Source organism: Thalassophryne amazonica, chromosome 8, assembly GCF_902500255.1.
Source record: "Thalassophryne amazonica chromosome 8, fThaAma1.1, whole genome shotgun sequence".
NCBI classification, from domain to species: Eukaryota; Metazoa; Chordata; class Actinopteri; order Batrachoidiformes; family Batrachoididae; genus Thalassophryne; species Thalassophryne amazonica.
In genome coordinates, this window is record NC_047110.1 from 114,255,762 (window position 1) to 114,280,010 (window position 24,249).

General features: G+C 46.9%; 1 protein-coding gene across 1 annotated transcript in view; it reads right to left on the minus strand.

Moving 5' to 3' along the window:
• The window catches only part of LOC117514994 (receptor-type tyrosine-protein phosphatase zeta-like), a 233,993-nt gene that overhangs the window by 22,837 nt on the left and 186,907 nt on the right, over nucleotides 1–24,249 (minus strand). Inside the window, 7 exon segments of the mRNA XM_034175555.1 lie at nucleotides 2,459–2,552; nucleotides 14,705–14,851; nucleotides 15,682–15,817; nucleotides 15,975–16,138; nucleotides 16,528–16,662; nucleotides 17,807–17,941; nucleotides 21,087–21,169. Coding sequence (XP_034031446.1) covers nucleotides 2,459–2,552; nucleotides 14,705–14,851; nucleotides 15,682–15,817; nucleotides 15,975–16,138; nucleotides 16,528–16,662; nucleotides 17,807–17,941; nucleotides 21,087–21,169 — 894 coding nt within the window.

The following is a 24,249-nucleotide window of genomic DNA, read 5'->3' on the forward strand; positions in this document are numbered from 1 at the left end:
TTGATCAACATATTGATTTATTCTGCCTTACAGAAACCTGGTTACAGCAGGATGAATATGTTAGTTTAAATGAGTCAACACCCCCGAGTCACACTAACTGTCAGAATGCTCGTAGCACGGGCCGAGGCGAAGGATTAGCAGCAATCTTCCATTCCAGCTTATTAATTAATCAAAAACCCAGACAGAGCTTTAATTCATTTGAAAGCTTGACTCTTAGTCTTGTCCATCCAAATTGGAAGTCCCAAAAACCAGTTTTATTTGTTATTATCTATCGTCCTCCTGGTCGTTACTGTGAGTTTCTCTGTGAATTTTCATAACTTTTGTCTGACTTAGTGCTTAGCTCAGATAAGATAATTATAGTGGGCGATTTTAACATCCACACAGATGCTGAGAATGACAGCCTCAACTCTGCATTTAATCTATTATTAGACTCAATTGGCTTTGCTCAAAATGTAAATGAGTCCACCCACCACTTTAATCATATCTTAGATCTTGTTCTGACTTATGGTATGGAAATTGAAGACTTAACAGTATTCCCTGAAAACTCCCTTCTGTCTGATCATTTCTTAATAACATTTACATTTACTCTGATGGACTACCCAGCTGTGGGGAATAAGTTTCATTACAGTAGAAGTCTTTCAGAAAGCGCTGTAACTAGGTTTAAGGATATGTTTCCTTCTTTATGTTCTCTAATGCCATATACCAACACAGTGCAGAGTAGCTACCTAAACTCTGTAAGTGAGATAGAGTATCTCGTCAATAGTTTTACATCCTCATTGAAGACAACTTTGGATGCTGTAGCTCCTCTGAAAAAGAGAGCTTTAAATCAGAAGTGCCTGACTCTGTGGTATAACTCACAAACTCGCAGCTTAAAGCAGATAACCCGTAAGTTGGAGAGGAAATGGCGTCTCACTAATTTAGAAGATCTTCACTTAGCCTGGAAAAAGAGTCTGTTGCTCTATAAAAAAAAGCCCTCCGTAAAGCTAGGACATCTTACTACTCATCACTAATTGAAAAAAATAAGAACAACCCCAGGTTTCTTTTCAGCACTGTAGCCAGGCTGACAAAGAGTCAGAGCTCTATTGAGCCGAGTATTCCTTTAACTTTAACTAGTAATGACTTCATGACTTTCTTTGCTAATAAAATTTTAACTATTAGAGAAAAAAATTACTCATAACCATCCCAAAGACGTATCGTTATCTTTGGCTGCTTTCAGTGATGCCGGTATTTGGTTAGACTCTTTCTCTCAGATTGTTCTGTCTGAGTTATTTTCATTAGTTACTTCATCCAAACCATCAACATGTCTATTAGACCCCATTCCTACCATGCTGCTCAAGGAAGCCCTACCATTATTTAATGCTTCGATCTTAAATATGATCAATCTATCTTTATTAGTTGGCTATCTACCACAGGCTTTTAAGGTGGCAGTAATTAAACCATTACTTAAAAAGCCATCACTTGACCCAGCTATCTTAGCTAATTATAGGCCAATCTCCAACCTTCCTTTTCTCTCAAAAATTCTTGAAAGGGTAGTTGTAAAACAGCTAACTGATCATCTGCAGAGGAATGGTCTATTTGAAGAGTTTCAGTCAGGTTTTAGAATTCATCATACTACAGAAACAGCATTAGTGAGGGTTACAAATGATCTTCTTATGGCCTCAGACAGTGGACTCATCTCTGTGCTTGTTCTGTTAGACCTCAGTGCTGCTTTTGATACTGTTGACCATAAAATTTTATTACAGAGATTAGAGCATGCCATAGGTATTAAAGGCACTGCGCTGTGGTGGTTTGAATCATATTTATCTAATAGATTACAATTTGTTCATGTAAATGGGGAATCTTCTTCACAGACTAAGGTTAATTATGGAGTTCCACAAGGTTCTGTGCTAGGACCAATTTTATTCACTTTATACATGCTTCCCTTAGGCAGTATTATTAAACGGCATTGCTTAAATTTTCATTGTTACGCAGATGATACCCAGCTTTATCTATCCAGCGGACACACACCAATTAGCTAAACTGCAGGATTGTCTTACAGACATAAGGACATGGATGACCTCTAATTTCCTGCTTTTAAACTCAGATAAAACTGAAGTTATTGTACTTGGCCCCACAAATCTTAGAAACATGGTGTCTAACCAGATCCTTACTCTGGATGGCATTACCCTGACCTCTAGTAATACTGTGAGAAATCTTGGAGTCATTTTTGATCAGGATATGTTGTTCAAAGCGCATATTAAACAAATATGTAAGACTGCTTTTTTGCATTTACCAGAAACTATTAATTGATGCCGCCAGTCTTTCTGGTGAGGTCACAAGTCTGATGTCCATTTTTTTGTGACCTCAGACTGTCTCCTCCTAATACCTGAAACCTCCACCTAATACCTCATACCTGAAACAAAACCTCCACAGTTTTTTTTCAGGAAAATTGCAGTGAACGTGTCGCTGATGGACTGACCTGGGATCACAGCAGACTTGGCATTCTTGTGGCGGTTGCACTTCAGCAGCGCGGCAGCAGTGACATCATTCTGCTTGTCGCACTGACAAAGCAGCTGTTAGCGACAAAGGAGACATGTTAGCATCTGCATCCTAACTGTAGGTACTGGTTGGAAACAAGGTGAATGTTAGCATGGTCCTTTTACAATTTATCAAATAAAACACTGAACACAATCAGCAAAGAAAATATTTATCCATGCCGTCTGAACGGGAAATGTGATGACTTTCTTAGCAATGGTACAGTGGCTGTAGTTGTGAATCATTAAATATCAAACTTTGATGCTTCTTCATGGGCACATTTCAGTAGAATTCATCAGTTGTTCCACAACAAGCTGAATGAGCTCATTTGCTAACTAGCTACATGCAAACTAGTCAAGCTAGCTGGCATTTCTGCAGTGATTAGGCTAGGCTAGGTAGCATTTTAGCTAGCTGGTTTATTACTGGTGTCCTAACATTTCATCCTACCGCTTAATGCTGTTAGTGTGTTTTTGTTTCAGCAGCTCTTTTCCACTTTACTAAAGTTAACATTTGATTTTGAATCAGTGAATTTGTAGTGTTGTGGACTGTTCATGGCTTGTTTTGTTTTTGTTTGTTTTTTTGATATTGTATATATTAGCCCGGTGTTAGCTTTGTGGAAGTCATACCTGTCAACCATCCTGGACTGGGTGGGACAGTCCTGGAATTTGACCCCCACGTCCCACATCGGCGTGTGCAGGACGTCCCTTAGTCCCACATCTGTGATCAGCCCACTGAGCTGACTGTGACTTTCCTCACTGAGCGGCAGCGTTCTTCAGTCAGCTGACTGACGAACGCTGCCAATCGCTTGCATCTGTGTGAGCCAATCAGAAGCACTCAGTGAAAAGCTCTCTCGGCCAATTAAGACAGAGTTTTAAAACTGTTCCTTCGCAGATGATGGCCACAACGTTTGTGTCTCAATCAGGTCAAATTTACAGCTATTTCTGCCTTATTTCGTCGGTTTGCTTTTGCAATCTTTAGATGAAGTTACTAAATTTGAATCTCAATGTTGTGAAAGTGTAGGAACATGGACCCACAACAGGGGGCGCAATGAACGGACAATGGAGGAAGGTGAATAACAAGGTTTACTATTGTGAAACGAGCACAATGAATACAACAATCACAATTTGGGGTTGAATCCGCTGGTGTCGTGTGGGCAGGCTCGAAGGTAGGAGACGTCCGTCTCAGTCGAACCGAAACCACCCAGATCTCCTCTGCCACCGAACCCTGGAAATACTGGAACCGCCAAGTCCCGAATTCCCAGGTGGCCACTGCCTCCGCTCGTCGGATCCGGTACTGCTGGCGGGAGAGAGCAACAACACAGGCGTGGATGCGACAGCACCCAGCAACGGAGAGGGGAGAAGCCGCCTCCACCTCCAGTTACAGTATGACAGGCAGGTGAGTACTTATCTAAGCAATTCAGCTGTCCTGAAAAGGTTTAACAAATCTGTTAGCTATTTAGTCAGAATATAAATGCAGAGAACGTTACCTTCGTCTAAAGGCGATATCTCGGCACTGAGGTGGAGACGCCGTCCTCCTGATATACCTCTGTGCTGAGTGGAACAGCTGTGTCCGGTGATGGGTGACAGCTGTCACCCAGGCTGCTCCCATAAGGCGGCAGCGCCCTCTGGTGCCTGGAGCCCGCACTCCAGGCAGGGCGCCCTCTGATGGTGGTGGGCCAGCAGTACCTCCTCTTCAGCGGCCCACACAACAGGACCCCCCCCTCAACGGGCGCCTCCTGGCGCACGGCCGGGCTTGTCCGGATGGCGACGGTAGAAGTCGGCCAGGAGGGCCGGGTCCAGGATGAAGCCCTTCTTCACCCAGGAGCGTTCCTCGGGACCGTACCCCTCCCAGTCCACCAGGTATTGAAAACCCCGGCCCATCCGACGGACATCAAGGAGCCGGCGTACAGTCCAAGCCGGTTCCCCGTCGATGATCCGGGCAGGAGGCGGCGCCGGACCCGGGGTGCAGAGGGGTGAGGTGTGAAGGGGCTTGATCCGGGAAACATGAAAAACTGGATGGATCCGCAGTGAGGCCGGGAGCTGGAGCCTCACTGCGGCGGGGTTGATGACCTTGAGGATCTTGTAAGGTCCGATGTACCGTTCCTGAAGTTTCGGCGAGTCTACCTGCAGAGGAATGTCCTTGGTAGACAACCAGACCTCCTGCCCAGGACGATACTTGGGGGCCGGGGCCCGCCGCCGGTCTGCATGTGTCTTCGCCCTCGTCCGGGCTTTCAACAAGGCAGAGCGGGCGGCACGCCACACCCGACGGCACTTCCGTAGGTGGGCCTGGACCGAGGGCACACCGACCTCTCCCTCAACCACCGGAAACAAGGGGGGCTGATACCCCAAGCACACCTCAAACGGGGAGAGGCCGGTGGCAGATGACACTTGGCTGTTATGGGCGTACTCGATCCAGGCCAGGTGGGTACTCCAGGCCGTCGGGTGCGCGGCTGTCACACAGCGAAGTGTCTGCTCCAGTTCCTGATTCGCCCGCTCTGCCTGCCCGTTGGTCTGGGGGTGGTACCCAGACGAGAGGCTGACCGTGGCCCCCAGTTCCCGGCAGAAGCTCCTCCAGACGTGCGAGGTGAACTGGGGACCGCGATCGGAGACGATGTCTGATGGTATGCCATGCAGACGGACGACGTGGTGGACCAGGAGGTCCGCTGTCTCCTGGGCCGTTGGGAGCTTCGGGAGGGCCACGAAGTGGGCCGCCTTGGAGAAACGGTCCACTATCGTGAAGACGACGGTGTGTCCCTGGGACGGCGGGAGACCCGTGACAAAGTCCAGGCCGATGTGGGACCAGGGGCGATGAGGCACGGGCAGTGGCTGTAGCTGCCCTGAGGTCTTTCTATGGTCGGCCTTGCCCCTGGCGCAGGTGGTACAGGCCTGGACGTAGTCCCGGACGTCGGCCTCCAGGGATGCCCACCAGAAGCGTTGCCGGACGACTGTCACGGTCCTTCGCACCCCAGGGTGACAGGAGAGTTTAGAACCGTGACAGAAGTCCAGGACTGCAGCCCTAGCCTCTGGTGGGACGTATAGTCTGTCCTTTGGTCCGTTTCCGGGGTCCGGATCACGGGTCAGGGCCTCCCGGACGGTCTTCTCTACGTCCCAGGTGAGGGCGGCCACGATAGCGGACTCCGGGATGATGGGATCCGGGGGATCCGACGGTTCCGTTTTGACTTCGTCTTCGTGCACCCGGGACAATGCATCCGATCTTTGATTCTTGGTCCCGGGACGGTAGGTGATCCGGAAGTCAAAACGGCCAAAGAACAGTGACCAGCGGGCTTGCCTGGGGTTCAGCCGCTTGGCGGTCCTGATGTACTCCAGGTTCCGATGGTCAGTGAAAACCGTGAATGGCACGGCTGTTCCCTCCAACAGATGTCTCCACTCTTCGAGGGCCTCTTTCACAGCAAGGAGTTCCCGATTGCCGACGTCATAGTTCCGTTCAGCGGGGGTCAACCTGCGGGAAAAATAGGCACACGGGTGAAGGACCTTATCGGTCTTCCCGCTCTGGGAGAGCACCGCTCCTATCCCTGAGTCTGAGGCATCCACTTCAACCACTAACTGGCGGCTAGGATCGGGCTGCACCAGAACTGGTGCAGACGAGAAGCGCCGTTTCAACTCCTTGAACGCGGCTTCGCACCGATCCGACCAGGTGAAGGGGACTTTTGGGGAGGTCAGGGCTGTCAGGGGGCTAACTACCTGACTGTAGCCCTTAATAAACCTCCTGTAGAAATTAGCAAAGCCGAGGAACTGTTGCAGCTTCCTACGGCTTGTTGGTTGGGGCCAGTCTCTCACCGCCGCAACCTTGGCCGGATCAGGGGCGACGGAGTTGGAGGAGATGATGAACCCCAGGAAGGACAAAGAAGTGCGGTGGAATTCACACTTATCGCCCTTCACAAACAGGCGGTTCTCCAACAACCGCTGCAGGACCTGACGGACATGCCGGACATGTGTCTCAGGATCCGGGGAAAAGATGAGTATATCGTCTAGATATACGAAGACGAACCGGTGCAGGAAGTCCCGCAAGACATCGTTTACCAACGCTTGGAAAGTCGCGGGAGCATTAGTGAGACCGAACGGCATGACCAGGTACTCAAAATGACCTAAGGGGGTGTTGAATGCCGTCTTCCATTCGTCTCCCTTCCGGACCCGAACCAAATGATACGCATTCCTAAGATCCAGCTTGGTGAAAATTTTGGCTCCATGCAAGGGGGTGAACACCGAATCCAACAAGGGCAACGGGTATCGGTTGCGAACCGTGATTTCGTTCAACCCCCTGTAATCAATGCATGGACGAAGCCCGCCGTCTTTTTTACCCACAAAAAAGAAACCAGCACCCATCGGAGAGGTGGAATTCCGGATCAACCCGGCAGCTAATGAGTCCCGGATGTAGGTCTCCATTGATTCACGCTCCGGCCGTGAGAGGTTGTACAGCCTACTGGACGGGTACTCACAGCCTGGAACCAAATCAATGGCACGATCATAAGGACGGTGGGGAGGAAGCGTGAGAGCCAGATCCTTGCTGAACACGTCAGCGAGGTCATGGTACTCCGCCGGCACCGCCTTCAGATTGGGCGGGACTCGGACCTCCTCCTTAGCTTGGGAGCCGGGAGGAACCGAGGAACCTAGACACTCCCGATGGCAGGTTTCGCTCCACTGAACCACTACCCCGGACGGCCAATCGATCCGAGGATTGTGCTTCAGCATCCAGGGAAAACCCAAAACCACACGGGAGGTGGCCTGAGTCACAAAGAACTCGATCACCTCCCGGTGGTTACCTGACACCACCAGAGTTACTGGAGGTGTCTTATGCGTGATTGGTGGGAGTAGGGAGCCATCTAGCGCCCGAACCTGCACAGGCGAGGTAAGAGCCACCAGAGGGAGCCCTATCTCCCTGGCCCATCTACTGTCAAGCAGATTCCCCTCAGAGCCCGTGTCCACCAGTGCTGGGGCCTTCAGGGTTGAATCCTCAAACAGGATCGTGACTGGGAGTCGTGTAGCAATGTGGGTGTGTCCCACGTGAATGTTTTGGCCAACCGTGGCCCAGTCTCTAGGGGCGGGCGTTTGGCGTTTGGCCGCTCGGGGCAGTCTCTCACATGGTGCTCTATGGAACCACAAACAAGACACGCTCCGTGGGTCCATCTCCTCTGTGCATCTGGTGCCCTAAATGTTGCCCTACTCGTGTCCCTAGCTTCGTCAGTAGGGGGAGCTGTGACCCCACGGAGCGCAGGGGCTGTGGAGCGTGGGGAAGGCGGAGCTCGATCGGCACCGGAAGGGAGAGGGACGACGCGTGCCTGGCCACGCCCTTCGCCTCGTTCCCGACGGCGTTCTTCTAACCGGTTGTCGAGTCGTATGACCAGATCGATGAGCCCGTCTAAGTCCCGCGGTTCGTCCTTCGCCACCAGGTGCTCTTTTAGGACCAATGACAGTCCGTTTACAAAGGCGGCGCGGAGGGCAGTGCTATTCCAGCCGGATCTCGCCGCCGCGATGCGGAAGGCGACTGCATAGGCAGCTGCGCTCCGACGCCCCTGTCTCATTGACAGTAGCGCGGTTGAAGCGGACTCTCCTCTGTTGGGATGGTCGAACACCGTTCTGAGCTCCCGTACAAACCCAACGTATGTATGAAGGAGCCGTGAGTTCTGCTCCCAGAGCGCTGTAGCCCAAGCGCGTGCCTCCCCGCGAAGCAGGTTTATTACATAAGCTACTTTGCTAGCATCAGTCGCGTACATCACGGGACGCTGTGCGAAGACGAGCGAACACTGCATCAGAAAATCCGCGCACGTCTCCACACAGCCTCCGTACGGTTCTGGAGGGCTTATGTATGCTTCTGGGGACGGAGGAAGGGACCGTTGAACGACCAGTGGAACGTCACTTTCACGCGCAGGGTCCTCGGGAGGGAGAGCCGCAGCGGCGCCCAAAGGGCGCGCCTCCACTTGTGCGGCGAGAGCCTCCACCCTGCGGTTTAGGAGAACGTGCTGCTCGGTCATTAAATCGATCCGCTGCAACTCACCGATTACCCCTCCCGAAGCCGCCGACGCGCCTTGGTCTTCCATTGGCCGTTCAACAGCCGGTTGACGCCCCTCGGGGTCCATGACGCTGGCCGAGATATCCTGTTGTGAAAGTGTAGGAACACGGACCCACAACAGGGGGCGCAATGAACGGACAATGGAGGAAGGTGAATAACAAGGTTTACTATTGTGAAACGAGCACAATGAATACAACAATCACAATTTGGGGTCGAATCCGCTGGTGTCGTGTGGGCAGGCTCGAAGGTAGGAGACGTCCGTCTCAGTCGAACCGAAACCACCCAGATCTCCTCTGCCACCGAACCCTGGAAATACTGGAACCGCCAAGTCCCGAATTCCCAGGTGGCCACTGCCTCCGCTCGTCGGATCCGGTACTGCTGGCGGGAGAGAGCAACAACACAGGCGTGGATGCGACAGCACCCAGCAACGGAGAGGGGAGAAGCCGCCTCCACCTCCAGTTACAGTATGACAGGCAGGTGAGTACTTATCTAAGCAATTCAGCTGTCCTGAAAAGGTTTAACAAATCTGTTAGCTATTTAGTCAGAATATAAATGCAGAGAACGTTACCTTCGTCTAAAGGCGATATCTCGGCACTGAGGTGGAGACGCCGTCCTCCTGATATACCTCTGTGCTGAGTGGAACAGCTGTGTCCGGTGATGGGTGACAGCTGTCACCCAGGCTGCTCCCATAAGGCGGCAGCGCCCTCTGGTGCCTGGAGCCCGCACTCCAGGCAGGGCGCCCTCTGATGGTGGTGGGCCAGCAGTACCTCCTCTTCAGCGGCCCACACAACACTCAAAGCACGCTTCAATGCTTTGAATCAAAACCTTTCGTCGGCTATATTGAAAACAAGACGGTGACTTTGGACTAAATAAGCTCCAATACCAAGTTATGGATTGATAACGAGCAATGTCAAGTTCGGGTATGACAAATAAATGGTAAATGGACTCCATTTATAAAGTGCTTTTCCATCTGCATTCACCCTGATGTGAGGCATAGTTCAAAGCAAAGATTGCAGATGAAGTACTCTGGAATGTTCATAGCTTTGATCTGAAGCTTTGAATCAAAGCTTGTCTCGCAGGTTGAATTCAAAATAAGAAGCGTCTGTTTTGCAGCAGCTTCATCAAACAGTGAGTTTGAAAGTACTTTGATGGTTCAAATGCATTAGATGTGCTCCTATAAAGTCCAGGCTTATGGAATCAGACTCTGCACTCAGATAGCATTCACTGAAAACTTTTGGAAACCCTAATTTAAAAAACAAAAAACAGTGTTCATTTACAAATAGAAATAATAACAGAAGAGAAACTCTGTTTGATTTTTCTCTTCTCCACATCCATCCTCCTCCTTCTGAAATATTTCAGTGAGATCATCCACAGGCATGTGAGAGGCAAATAAAGAAAAATACTTCAAATGGCTGAGGGTCAAGATGGTCCTGGTTGGGGGTCTGGGGTGTGAAGCCCCCGCAGAAGCTGAAGGGTTTTAGCCATGCTAATGCTCCCCAGGAACATTTTCTGCAGTGAATTTGCACAGAGAGATGGAGAGGCAGCTGTTTATCCAAACTCTTTACAAGTTGGACAATATCTGTCTTCATATGACGCCAACTTCTGTGCTGTGTGAGAGAGTCGTCCCCAAAACTGGAGAGAAGAGGAACAGACTCAAGTCTAACACTGCTGAAATGACCTGTTTTTTGTTGTTGTTTTTTGTTTTTTTTTACTTTTGAAGCCCTCAAATCCTCTTAATTTTGTACATCTGTGGTCATAACAGTCCCAAGTTGCAGAAGCATTTAACAATTTATATCTCTACTACATACAGTATTTTTATGACGACACAATCACAAGTACACTATTAATGTCCTTAAATGAAAATATAGTCAAAATTTCAAGATGCAGATAGAACCTTTATCATTAAACATACATAACAGTGCCTAATTGTTCAATGCAAGTGCTATGTTAAAAATTGGCCAGCAGATGTTGCCAAATGTAATTGTATCAAATACGTCTAAACATTTCAATACAATTGCTTCATGCTAATTGAGTGGTTCAAAACGCTTCTGTTCTGTTTCTCCATCACTAATAATTTAGTAATAAAATGCATCAGCAACCACATTTTTTAGCATATGTGCACAGATACCTACAATCATGAATACTTGCTAACCAGGACATTAAATAATGTAGGACATGTCCTTTAACCCTAACATTTTAATTGTTAACATTATTATAGTATTAGTAGTAGTAGTATTATGAAAAACTGTCTTCAAAAGTGGACCTTTAATCTAGGGGTGTGGAGGGGGAAGCACGCCACCCCTCTCTGTCTGGATTCTGGAATGTGTATTTATGGAAAAAGCAGACCAGATTGACAGGTAGGAATTTTTTTTTTCATGTTTTTCAGCATTTTTTTTTACTTCACGTTAGCCTCAGAAAGAGACTTTAGGTGCATTTGGGTGAAAAAAAAAAGTAGTAGCATTTGTTAATGTGTGTGGATCAGCTGTTTTTAGCGAGGACACACACAGAGTGGCACAGAGTTTTAAAGAAAAAACATTAAAATGTCTTAGTAAAGCTCAGTGCAGGTGTGCTGCCGTCACCACCCTTTGAGAGACAACAACTGTTTTCAATTTGGAGCTGTGCTGCCATCAACCCACAATACAAACACAATGTATTGAGAGGTTGACATCACACTACTGCTGAACAGCGGATGAAAAGCTGGAAGCTCGAAAGCTGAAAGCAGGTGACTTCAGACTTCAGACAACTTTACTGATCCCTAAAAGGGCAATTACGTTCACACTCCAATTACCTCAGACAAGATCTATCCATCCATTTTCTTCCTCTTCATCCGAGGTCGGGTCGCGGGGGCAGCAGCTCATGCAAAGCTGCCCAGACCTCCCGATCCACACACACCATCCCCCTGCTCCTCAGGGGGAACCCCGAGGCATTCCCAAGCCAGCCAAGAGGCGTAGTCCCTCCAGCGTGCCCTGGGTCTTCCCCCGGGACCTCCTCCCGATGGGAAGTGCCCGGAACACCTCTCCAGCGAGGCGTCCAGGGGGCATCCGAAAATGATGCCCGAGCCACCTCAGCTGGCTCCTTTCAACATGGAGGAGCAGCGGTTCGACTCCGGGCTCCTCCCGAGTGACTGAGCTCCTCACCCTATCTCTAAGGGAACACCCAGCCACCCTGCGGAGGAATCTCATCTCAGCCGGCTGTACTCACAGTCTCATTCATTCAGTCATGAGCCAAATCTCATGACCATAGGTGAGGGTCGGAACGTAGATCGATCGGTAAATTGAGAGCTTTGCCCCCCTACTCAGCTCTCTCTTCACCACGATGGTCCGATATAGTGACTGCATCACTGCAGATGCTGCACCGATCCGTTTGTCGATCTCACGCTCCATCCGTCTCTCTCTCGTGAACAAGACCCTGAGATACTTAAACTCCTCCACTTGAGGCAAGTGAAGGAGTTCAAGTGGAGGAGTTTAAGTTTAAGGAGGAGACAAGATACAGCAATTAATCCACATTTATTACTTGTTTACCATAATGATGGCACACATCAAAATTAAAGACAACACATATACATTTGACATTGTTTATGTGCTCTTGAAGCAGTCTGTTATCCGAATTGAGGCAAACTGGGTGAAGGCTGCAGCAGGAGGGACCCGCGCTGCCCAGCTTGGGGGTTGAAGGCTGCAGCAGTAAAAACCGTGCTGCCTTTGAGGTGGCAGGGAGGAAGCCAGGGTGAGGGGAGTGGAGATAGAGAGAAAGGGGGAGAGGGGAGGAAAGCGACTGTCCTTGCCAGAGTCCCAAGCTGTAATTGAAACGTTTAGCTGAACCCCGACCTCCACCTGCTCACGGCCGGTTTAAATGCTGCGATTGACTCACAATACAAAGAAAATAGCAACGCACAGTGACTAGGAGAAGTAAATTTAATCTGATTACTGATTTGGAAAGATTACTTGTTACTGAAAAAAATGGTCACATTAGGCATCACTGCGTATCAGGTGACAGGTTTTCAGCTAATCAACAATAACAGAATCCTGCAGTCAGAATGTTGTCAGCAAATGTTAAAAGCTGTTTCAGGTGTGGGTCTTAAACTCTTCTCCTTTCATTAAGGGGAAGTGATGGTCTAGTGGTTAAGCGTTGGGCTTGAGACCAGAGGATCCTCAGTTCAAATCCCAGCCTGACCAGAAAATCACTAAGGTCCCTTGGGCAAGGTCCTTAATCCCCTAGCTGCTCCTGGTGTGTAGTATGGCAGCACCCTAACATCGGGGTTAATGTGAGGCATTATTGTAAAGCAGATACAAAAGCACAATATAAATGCAGTCCATTTACCATTAAGAAACCATGCGCTGTGGTCTGCTCTGGTCTAATCTAGTCATCACCAGAAAATTAATGGGAGAAATTTTATTTTGGTGTGATGTTTCTTCCTTGTGAATGAGCGCATGAGATGGATGCTGAAAGCATGAGTGTCACACCAGATGCATGAGAGTTGGCACTGCTGATAAGTCTAACAGAGTGAAGCTGTGCAGCGACAAAAGCTGTTACACAACATTTCAAGTTAGAATAAACTGAGTGTAATTATTGTAGATGCAGAACTGGACTCCACAGTTTTTAGACATTTTAGTTTGTATATATGTGATTTAAATGTTTAGTTTGTGCATATGTTTGTTTGTTTTTGTTTTTTTGATGAATGTAGGGAGATGTTGTCAGTGTGACGCCCACCAGCAGTTACTGAGGATAGATGTAGATGTAGATCCCCAAACAGATTCATTAAAACATGTTTGAACAATCAGCTGTACATCACTGTTACACTTCACTGAAATTAAATCAGACTGAAAAACACTAGCGTTTGGAATGATTTTCATTAGTCACTGACTAGTCGACTAGTCAATTTGACATTGAATGAATTAAGCCAATTTCAAATCTTCATGGTGAAACTCAAATGTGACATTTATTTTCACAAATATAAGTAATATAAATATTACTTTATACAAGTAGAAAATGAGTCTCTAAAATGCAGGAAAATGCATATTTTTACTGTCATTTTTAAAACATTTTCCTGGACCCCCCTCATGCCGGACCTCTGGCACTCACGGCCACGAGTGGGTGTCCCCCATTGGTAAATTCAAACGTTGGCGGGTATGGGACCCCGGTGCGTTTGGTGTCGCCAATACAGTTCTGTTTAGATTAATCCTGCATTCCAGTTCTGCTGGTTTTAAGTCATTTGAAGCAGCACATCCTGACTAAACAACTAAATTTATAACTACTGTAAGACACTTGACAGATGAGTCTATAAATTCAGCATACAGTCGAACGTTTCTACAAAATAGGATGATTCATCAGATCACCGGAAAAAAAAGTGAAAGTATTTGTGCTAACCAACTCAGAATGATATACACCATTTTTTGTAAACTTAAACACAACTTTATCTGCTTCTATTTTGTCACATGTAGCATCAAAACAGATTAAAAAAAAAATGTATATTCTTTTTGTCATCAATGCAGACTTGCTCCTCAAAGTTCCTGAAACCTGAACATGAGCCAAATCTGTTACTTTCTATAGCAGTGGCGGTGCCAGGAAAGTTTTTTTGGGGAGCTGGGCTAAAAGTTGGAGGGGCTCCACAGAATGTCGTTGAAATGAACAATATATAGTAAATTGCTTTATAAATACCATGGTATATGTTGTAGTCAACTGTGCTCCTCTAAAATGTGATATAAATGCACACACACACACATCACTTAGAATCACGTGCTTTGTGATCCACAAACACAAATTTCTGATTTGTAACTTGTGTGTGGGTTTTTACAAATAAATGTTTAATTGCAAAACTGAAAATTCTGTTTATGAAGGGTGATTCAGCACTGGTGGATCACCGAACACACACATTCATCACTTTGCTCAGTTACGCAATAACTGTTGAGAATGTCTCAAACATTCTCAGTGCAAAACTGCAGCCCAGATCCACAAATACAGTATGTCAGTCGCTACTCACATTATTGGCAGAATTACTGGGGGGGCTGAGGGGCAGTTTGGCTCATTATTGGGGGAGCTTAAGCCCCCAAGCACCCCCTCGGCGCCGCCATTGTTTAAAGCCAGAAGTTAACGATGGTTAAACAAAAGAATCAACTGGGAAGGAAAAGTTTAAACAGTAACGTAAAGTGCACCATGAGCTGCTCACCTTGAACTCTTTGTCCAGGCGCGTGGTTCCTGCGGGACCAGGGGTCAGCAGCTCGTCCACGTACCTGTGCAGGTCAGCCGCCGCCACTTCAGTCTCGCCACACAAGATGGCTTCCACTAAGGCATCGTGGATAAACACGTACTGCTCCTGCAGGTGACAGACGACATGTCACTCGTAGACTTAATCGCTGTAATCAGACATTACGATATTTCAGCTCTGTGAGAGATATTTTGCTGTCGAAGTGCGACAGAAGAACACAAAGTTGTTAGTGCTAACTTCAGCTAGGCTACATGCTTAGCAACAGAAATATCCAAAATGAGGACACTGGTTTAGTTAATCCTAATCACAAAATTCTAAAACTATTTAGTTTTTTTATTATTAATATTAATATTATTATTATTGGCAGTCAGTTGGAAAATCATTCATCTGGAATAACATGACTATGTAGTGACCTAGCAAGCTAGTCTGGTACAGAGAGTCCATGCAGCTACCTCGAAAATGAGTCTGGGGAGTTTTTTTGTGGTCAAATTATCCTCCTGTTTGTGATTTTACACCATAATTTGCAAGATTATTAAAACTGAAAACAGCTGCAGCTTCAAACGGTTTCCAGAAGCTGGACACACGTGGAGTCCCGGTGTCACTGACCGAACGGTCCCCCTTAAAAATTGGTCCACCCTGCCTTCACTGCGCATGCGCCTGAGTCTGACTCTCTGAGTCTGACTCTCTCAGTCTGACTCTCTGAGTCTGCCTCTCTTCACCCAAAGTGATCAAATGGATTAATGTGATTATTAACCATCAGATGACAAAGTAAAACCTCTTAAATCATTCTAAAGTCAGTTTGAAGCAGAAACAAAGTGATAATCGGTGAGTCGCTGCTGACGGTCAGAAATGAGGCACACACAGTGAAGGCAGGGGGGACCGATTTTTTTTTTTTGGGGGGGGGGGTGCATTCGGTCGGTGGGATGTTGACCTCTGACCTCTGTTTGGACCAGGTAGTTCCTCTGCGTGCGGATGTGTTTGAGGAAGCCCGTGATGTTGATGGCGCCTTCATGTCTCATTTGCCGCAGCATGCTGTCCAGCACGATGTACGTCCCCGTCCTGCCAACGCCGGAGCTGCAAGTCCAAAAACAACGTGCAGGATTCACATGCTGAGGAAACACTTAAACAAAGTTGGTCTCATTTGGTTTGATGAGGATGATCCATGAACTGGACACAGCAGGACACGTCTTTAAAAGATGAAGCTGAAATAAATGATGAGTTTGCGTCGTACCTGCAGTGAACCACCACAGGACCCATCTCGTCTGTCCTGGCTTTGGACGACTTGCGAATGAAGCTGAGTAGCGGCAGAGCGTACTCTGGGACGCCCATGTCCGGCCACTGGGTGTAATGGTACTGGATCACTGTGCGTTCTTTGCTCCGCCCCTTGTGGGAGCCCTGCACACAGATGTGACCAATCAGCAATGCAGACATGAAACAAGAATGATTATTTTTACAGACAGGTTTTTCTCCTGTTGTCACTTATGATGAGAAAGCACTTCGTTATGTGGAGGTTCACAGGGTTCAGTTGTGGGACCAATTCTATTTATGTAGGCTACGTGTCCAAGGTTCAGACCCACTTTCACAATCAGCTGGAGCTCATTGTGTCTAACAGCTTCATGACTGCACGAAATGGCCTGAGAACTAAACCCTGTGGAACACCTGGTGAGGATGACAGCACGTGGGGATGCTGTGGTCTCACCAAGGACGCACTGGACAGACTGTCAAAAATCTCCTGAGGATTAAATTCACACAGTTCTGCTCTCTGATTGGCCGGTCCGTCTGACCTTTTTGGCGTGGGTGTTCCAGACGGTGAAGGTCCTCTGGGTGTAGAAGGCAAACTCGCTGGTGCTCTTCACCTTCACCAGGAAGCTGCCAAACTCCTCCTGAAGCTCTGCCGGCCAGTACTGGTCACACTTCCTCTGCAGAGATGCAAATCCAGAATCAGTTTCCAAATCAAAACCAAGAAATCAGAAACAAATTTAGAAAAAAAAAAAACACACAAATGTGTCACTGGACCAAAATGTCCTTTTTTTTCTTTCATCTTAAAGCTGAAGTCAGAGAAGACGAAGAAAATGCAGAAAAACTTCCCATCAGTTTGTGGTGATGATGCGCTCGCCGTTAAAGTTCTGTAAACGTTAGCATGGATTTGTATAGTAGCTGTTGTATGGCTGGGGGGCCTGGCTGCCTTTTTGTTTCTGTCTTTTGTTTTTCCTTCCAGGTGGCTTGCATTTGGGACTGAGTGGCTGTGTAGCTGAGTTTATCAGGACCTCACCCTGATCACCTGCGGCTCGTCAGGACTCACAGCTGTGGTGCATCTACATGGATTGGAGCGTGTTGGCATTTAAGTCTGGAGTGCACAGTGTGTATTTGCCAGAGACTCGACCTTGTGACCAGACGGGTGAGATCGTCGTCTCGAGAGCCATCTCATCATCAGTGGATGCAGAGAACGTCCAGGTTTGATGCACGGTCTGTGAAAGAGGAGGGGGTGAGGTCTCACGCTCGTCAGCACACTTCCTGAGGTACGTTAGATTTTGTGACTAACATTTATACAGTCAGTAAATATGGTGTCCCTCACACCTTATTATATTGAGCTGTATGTAGTCGTTTAATCAGCTTCCACTGCTGTGGAGTTTTGTGAACTGGATGTTCCATGCCTGCAGGGTGGGAAGCTGATTAGTAATTAAGCCAGGAAGTGTTTGCTGTTTGTACACCTTTGAGCGTTCTCTCTGTGTGTTGAGTGTGGACTCACATAATGATTCCTTCTTTCACAGACTCGGTTTGTCGCGGCCACCTGGGGGGTGTCGGCGGGGTCCTTGGGTCCGAACCAGTTCTGGCTCCGGACCGTTAGCGCTGCTGGGAGTGCACCGCAATCCACCACGCCAGACCGCGCACTTTTATATTTTTCACAGCACTGTTATGTTCATTAAACTCTGTTATCCTTTGTACCGTGCTCTGCTTATTTTATACTGGGTCCTTCAAACGCTGGTCAGTTCTCCGGGCTGCGTCCGACACATAACAGTAGCACCGGGTTCTGATCTAATGACCTGGCATAAGAACGCTCACCCGTCCATTCTCCACAAGGTTGGTGATCATGACAATGACCCCGACGTTCTGCTCCCAGATCATCCTCCAGAAGTCGTCCACGCTCGTCCTCAGGGGACCCTGAGCCGCGATGTAGTACCTGCACTTCTGAAAACTCTGAAGACCAAAAAGAAACCTAATCATCACCTTCGACTGTTTACACGCAATCAGTTTGTTTGTTTGTTTTGTGGAAGTGATGCAAGATGAAATATACAAACATAAAATAGTAACTGACAAGATCTAAATATCACTTTTTTTCTGCTCTTCAAAATAAAAGTATAAAATAAAAGCCAAATTCACAAAGTTTTTAGTCAATTTATATTTTCAGCAGTGGTGGGCACAGCTAACCAAAAAGTTAGCTTCAATATCAGCTAATCAGCTAACTGAAAAGTTATCTTTTATAAAGCTAAACTGATAAACCACCCAAAAAAATTTATCGGAAGCTACAGCTAACCGATAACTTTCAAAATTGAGTTTTAACACCATGATTACAAACCCAAACAATGAACCACAACTTCTGTCTTTGTGCGCTCTGCCCCCTGCTGAAAGCTCCTGTTAAGGAGCCTGACCACCAGGTTGTCACAAAAAAGTAATTATTCCTTAACCACATACAGCAGTACCGCTGTGAGGCAGAGGCCTTGGAAAATAAAGCAGTTTTGACTTACGGTTTTTATTTATAAATCAAATTATTCTGGATAGAATAACTACATTAATGACAATTCTGTCATTTCTACAAAGTTGAAATCTAACAAATATCTTTTAATTTTAAAATAATGTATTAATTCTGAAGTTTTGTAACAAACAAACAGATGCCAAAGGGATTATGGGTAAAATGAGCCTCCGCCAACACTGATTGGTTGACTCATTCATTCTATATAAAAACAAACACGTTAATGTGATGTGTGTGTTGGTTTACATATAAATGTGCTTTTGTAAAATATGCCATTTTTTTCATATGCAAAAAAAAAGCCATTTGCAAAACACAAAAGTCAAGTTGTGATTAGACAACCGTCTGATATAACCGGGGTCAAAATAAATAGAACACTGCCATCTACTGGTGCCCAGACGCTCAGACCCTAACCCATAATCCTTTGCGTGCCAGAGAGTTGCTGCGTTTTAAACAGCACAGACAGAAAACATATGACGAAAAGTGTAAATGAACATTATACAACCAAAATGTACATTTTTATTTCTTTTCATCAGTTGCAGCAACTCTCTGGCGCTCAAAGGATGATGGAATATCTCAATACTTAGGGCGAATACTGCCATGAACACTACTGGCCAGTAGATGGCAGTAGAGACCGTGAAAACTTGCCAAAACAAATATTCCAAATAAATATTCTGTGTCTGCTACGTTTAAGCTGTGTGGAATTTAATAAACGCAATCTGAATTTCAGACATCTTATATATATTACTCTGGAACAAAGATGACAAACAGTGTTGTAAAGGACAATAAGCTCGACGTTAAAGAGCAAACAGGAAGCGATTGCAGCTCACAGTGATTCCAACTGAAAATAATGGAGAAGCAACCTGAGCTTCTTCTGGCATTTTTACATAAAACAAACACAATAACAGCGTCTATAAACCCAGAGAATATATTTATGAATGTTTTAGGCACAACATACAAAGAGTTTAATGCTGTTGCCCGTGTGGAGCCTGATCAGAGCGTCGCAAATGCATTTCTTCTGTCATGACTGTACTGAGGTATAATGCACCTGGACACAGCATGTCCACACTAAAACGTTTAAATTTGTGCAGTACTTTAAAACTAAAACATATAGCTGATATTTTCACTTTATAAAACTTCAGATGTGACTTTAATTTAAATAACTTGTCCAAAATTAGTTTGGTTAAAATTTTAACCATAAGTTAAAACTGTATGCCTCTGGATGACTTGGGTGATATTGCCAGCTAGTTAGTATGTTTTTTTAATTTTTTTTTTTTTTGCTCTTATTTTGGTTCTCTTCTATGACTAGTTCTCCTCTGATTGTAGAGGATAGAGCAGTTTATCCTGAAACCATCTCTCCTCTGTCTGCAGAAGACAGAACTGTATATCTACCTTAAAACATTTAACAGGTAGGCTCTAAAATCTTTGATATCAGACTTTAAAAATGTTTATTAACTGTTAAAGCTTTATTCACTAAGCTTGCAATAATATATTAGCGGTCTAAAAAATATTGGACGAAAATTTATCGGAAGATAATTGATCCGATGATGGTTTTCAAAGTTATCTGAAAACTTAATCCGATAATGAAAACATTAGCTTAAATAATTAGTGGATTAGCGTAACTGTGCCCACCACTGATTTTCAGTGACCTTCATGTCTCTGGCTCCTCGGGCTTTGAGATTCAGAGACGTCTGGGAAGATCTTATGTAGTGATGAGGTCAAAGGTCAGAGGTGTTTAGTGATGCTAATATCTTTGTAGGAGAACAAAGGTTCAAGTCTTGAGGATTCTGGTGCTTCCTGTCTTACTGTCTAGTTGTCAGACTTGGACTCTAACCAGTGAGCTAAGGTGACCAACTGGATGTCTTTGGTCCCAGGTCTCTGTGGAGGATCTTTGGGTCCCACTGGAATGACTTTGTGTCCAGTAAACGATTATTTAGTGAGACTCAGATGAGGAGGATCACTGACACTGTGAGGGAACATCAGACACCACATTTCGTCCATCTGGGGAGTTTCTCTGGATGTGATCCAGGACACAGGTGTCTCAGTGCTGAGGACCCCAGCAGCTGGAGAAGATCAAGGACACACCCGCATCTTTAGCTGTCCAAGGACACGCCCACATTTCACCTGGACAATGGCACGCCCACATCTCACTCTGGCTACAGCAGAGGTTACTCTGCAGAGACGGGGATGGAGCCGTTGTCTGTCTGTGTTTCTGGATGCTGTAGGTCGCCCTCTAGAAGGCTGGTGGTCTGGAAGTTGCAGGTTTTTTCCTGTCACTTGTGGGTGCACGTCTCCATGCTGCTGCTGGCCTGAGGTCCTTGAGCTGTGTGTTGTGGTTGTGGACTTCCTGTCAGGCCCATCCTGTAGTCCGGGGCCGGTGTGGCACTCGTTGTGTCTCAGCCTGTGCAGATTTGTCGCGCACACACCTTAACGTAGCTCAGACTTTGTCGCTGTCACATTTGCCGCCGGCTGTAACCGAGGCTGTTTTTCTGTTACTCTTCTTGTTGTCACATCTTCATTGTTATGTCTTTTGTTTTTGAGGAGCAGCTTGTGATAAAGTGACAGCAGCAGGAAACAAAAACCAGCGTTTCTTACGTCCACGTAGTTTGCGTTGATATAATCTCTCATCTTGCCGTCTTTGTCCACCTGTGGCAAGAGTCGCACTCGACTGTGGTCATCTGAGGGTTAAAAACAAGAAACGTATTAATTGGTTCCCAGGACAGGACACTTAATCCAGACTACACGAAAACAACCTTATTAGGTTTTTGGTAAAAATCACGTGTTTGACTCTTACGTCAAACCTGTATATACAAATATCCATCCATTTTCTTCCACTTATCCTAGGTCGGGTTGCAGGGGCAGCAGCTCAAGCAAAGCCGCCCAGACCTCCCGATCCACACACACCTCTTCCAGCTCCTCCGGGGGAACCCCGAGGCGTTCCCAAGCCAGCTGAGAGACATAGTCCCTCCAGCGTGATCTGGGTCTTCCCCGGGGCCTCCTCCTGATGGGACGTGCCCAGAACACCTCTCCAGCGAGGCGTCCAGGGGGCATCCGGAAAAGATGCCCGAGCCACCTCAGCTGGCTCCTTTCGATGTGGAGGAGCAGCGGCCCAACAGCCAGAGGCTGTGAGCGTGGACCGGGCCACCGGGCCACCCACCCTCAACTGTCACCCAGTCCTCTCTGCACCCGACCCCCATGGCCCCCTCTGCAGGTGGTGAACCCACAGGAGGGTGGGCCCACCTCGCTCTTTCGGGCTGAGCCCAGCCGGGCCCCGTGGGCTAAGGCCTGACCACCAGGTGCTCGCAGGCGAGCCCCAACCCCAGGCCTGGCTCCAAGGTGGGGCCCTGGCTCCGCCACACCGGGCGACATCTCGGTCCTTGATTTCGTGTCGGTCATGGGAGCTTTTGAACTGCCCTTAGTCTGGCCCGTCACCTAGGACCTGTTTGCCATGGGAGACCCTACCAGGGTTACAAAGCCCCCGACAACGTAGCTCCTAGGATCATCCAGGAACACAAACTCCCCCACCACAATAAGGTGGCAGTTTGAGGGGGAGATATACAAATATATATATTAAAAAAACAAAGAAAAACCTGCTGTGGTCCTACAGCGCCCCCCACAGGTTTGGAGGTCCACATGGAACTAGGAACCTAAAGGTCAGAGATGTGACCTTGTGACCAGCAGCTTATAGATTCAGAGTTGTGTATCAGGGTTCCTTTTCAAACTGGTCTCATTCCCCCCAGAGACAGAGATCTGATGCGACAAACGCACACAGCATTTTGGGCCAATCAGGACAACTGTTACTGATCTCTGCTGTGACATCATCTCGCATGTCATCACTATGATGATGATGTCAGTAAAAAACGAGCTGAAATCCAACATATCCAATGAACACATAGCATCGTATCAAACCGTCACTAAAAAAGTTGAATATCTGCAAGGAATGTTTCTGTGTAGGCTCTCAGTTGTCCAGGTGGTTTCCATAGTAGAAAAAGCTTGAATCTTCGACTGGACTGGGTTGCTTGACGCAAGGACGTTTCGCTTCAAATCGCAGAAGCTTCCTCAGCTAAAATTCTTGCTCTGGTGGTCTGACTTCTGTCTTGACTCTTGTAGAGAAGAATAATCAAGAAGTCACAAAAGCTGGAGTTTTAAACCTAACCAGACCTGTCCTACCGAGAGGCAGACTGCTATAGGCCAGTGACTAAACAATAGCTCTAATTAGCACCTATTGTGCTCTAGTTAGCACCCTCCTAATGACAGGGCAGCTGTCCATCCTAATGATGGGAGGGACCCTCTCTTGATGGCTCCCTTGATGACTCTGCTGATGACAAAAAAAATCTTGTGTGTTCTCCACATGATGGTCTGAGTTACCCACTAGAGGAGCCAAAATCCACTTGAGGTGCTTGGCCAAATTGTACCTCAAGTGGATTTTGGCTCCTCTAGTGGGTAACTCAGACCACCATGTGGAGAACACACAAGATTTTGTGAACAAGATCAAGGACCTGCAGCTGGAGGCAGATGAAACAATTGTGTAATTTGTCTGGAGCTGCCTGTTCTCTCCAATTGTAACATCACAGTCCAAGAAGGCTAAATAGTTGTTTCTGGCATCCTCACATGTGAACTTGATATTGGCGTCCACTGAGTTGATGTGTTCTGTAAAGTCCTTTACTTCCTTTTGCTTGATTTTAACCCATGTGTCATCAACATATCTGAACCAGTGACTAGGAGAGATGCCCGTGAAAGACATCAAGGCAGTCTTCTCCACTTGCTCCATGTACAGATTGGCCACAATGGGGGATACCGGAGACCCCATCGCACAACCATGAATCTGCCTGTAGTAATTCCCTAAACAGGAAATACATGGTGTTGAGACAGATCTCCAAGAGTTGGCAGATGTGGTCTGGTGTAAGTTTGGTTCTTTCAAGTAGAGACACATCCTCCAGCAGTCTCTGCCTCACAGCTGAGACGGCCTCAGCGGTGGGGATGCAGGTGAACAACAAAGTCAACAAATTACACAATTGTTTCATCTGCCTCCAGCTGCAGGTCCTTGATCTTGTTCACAAAATCTTGTGTGTTCTCCACATGGTGGTCTGAGTTACCCACTAGAGGAGCCAAAATCCACTTGAGGTAGAATTTGGCCAAGCACCTCAAGTGGATTTTGGCTCCTCTAGTGGGTAACTCAGACCATCATGTGGAGAACACACAAGATTTTTGTATCAGATGTCAGGAAAACTGTAACAAACACTACATAGTGTAAACTAAGCAACCTTTACACAAAAGGCTATACCAGCACCGCAGAGAGGGCACCAGTGGACCTCAGTCTGCAGTTCATCTCCACCTTAAAGACACTAACCACACGTTTGAGGACAAGGAAGTTAAAATATTAGCCAGAGAGAAGAAATGGTTTGAGAGAGGGGTCAAGGAGGCATTCTTTGTGAAACGTTTGAAACCCAGCCTTAAACAGGGAGGGGGTCTGAGACACAATTTATCCCCTGTTTACAATGGGGTACTCAGGTCAAAGCAGTTTCAGTCTTTTGTTCATGGTAATGAGTCATTCACGTCATCAGCAGAGTCGTCAAGGGAGCCATCAGGAGAGGGTCCCTCCCATCATTAGGATGGACAGCTGCCCTGTCATTAGGAGGGTGCTAACTAGAGCACAATAGGTGCTAATTAGAGCTATTGTTTAGTCACTGGCCTATAGCAGTCGGCCTCTCGGTAGGAGGGGTCTGGTTAGGTTTAAAACTCCAGCTTTTGTGACTTC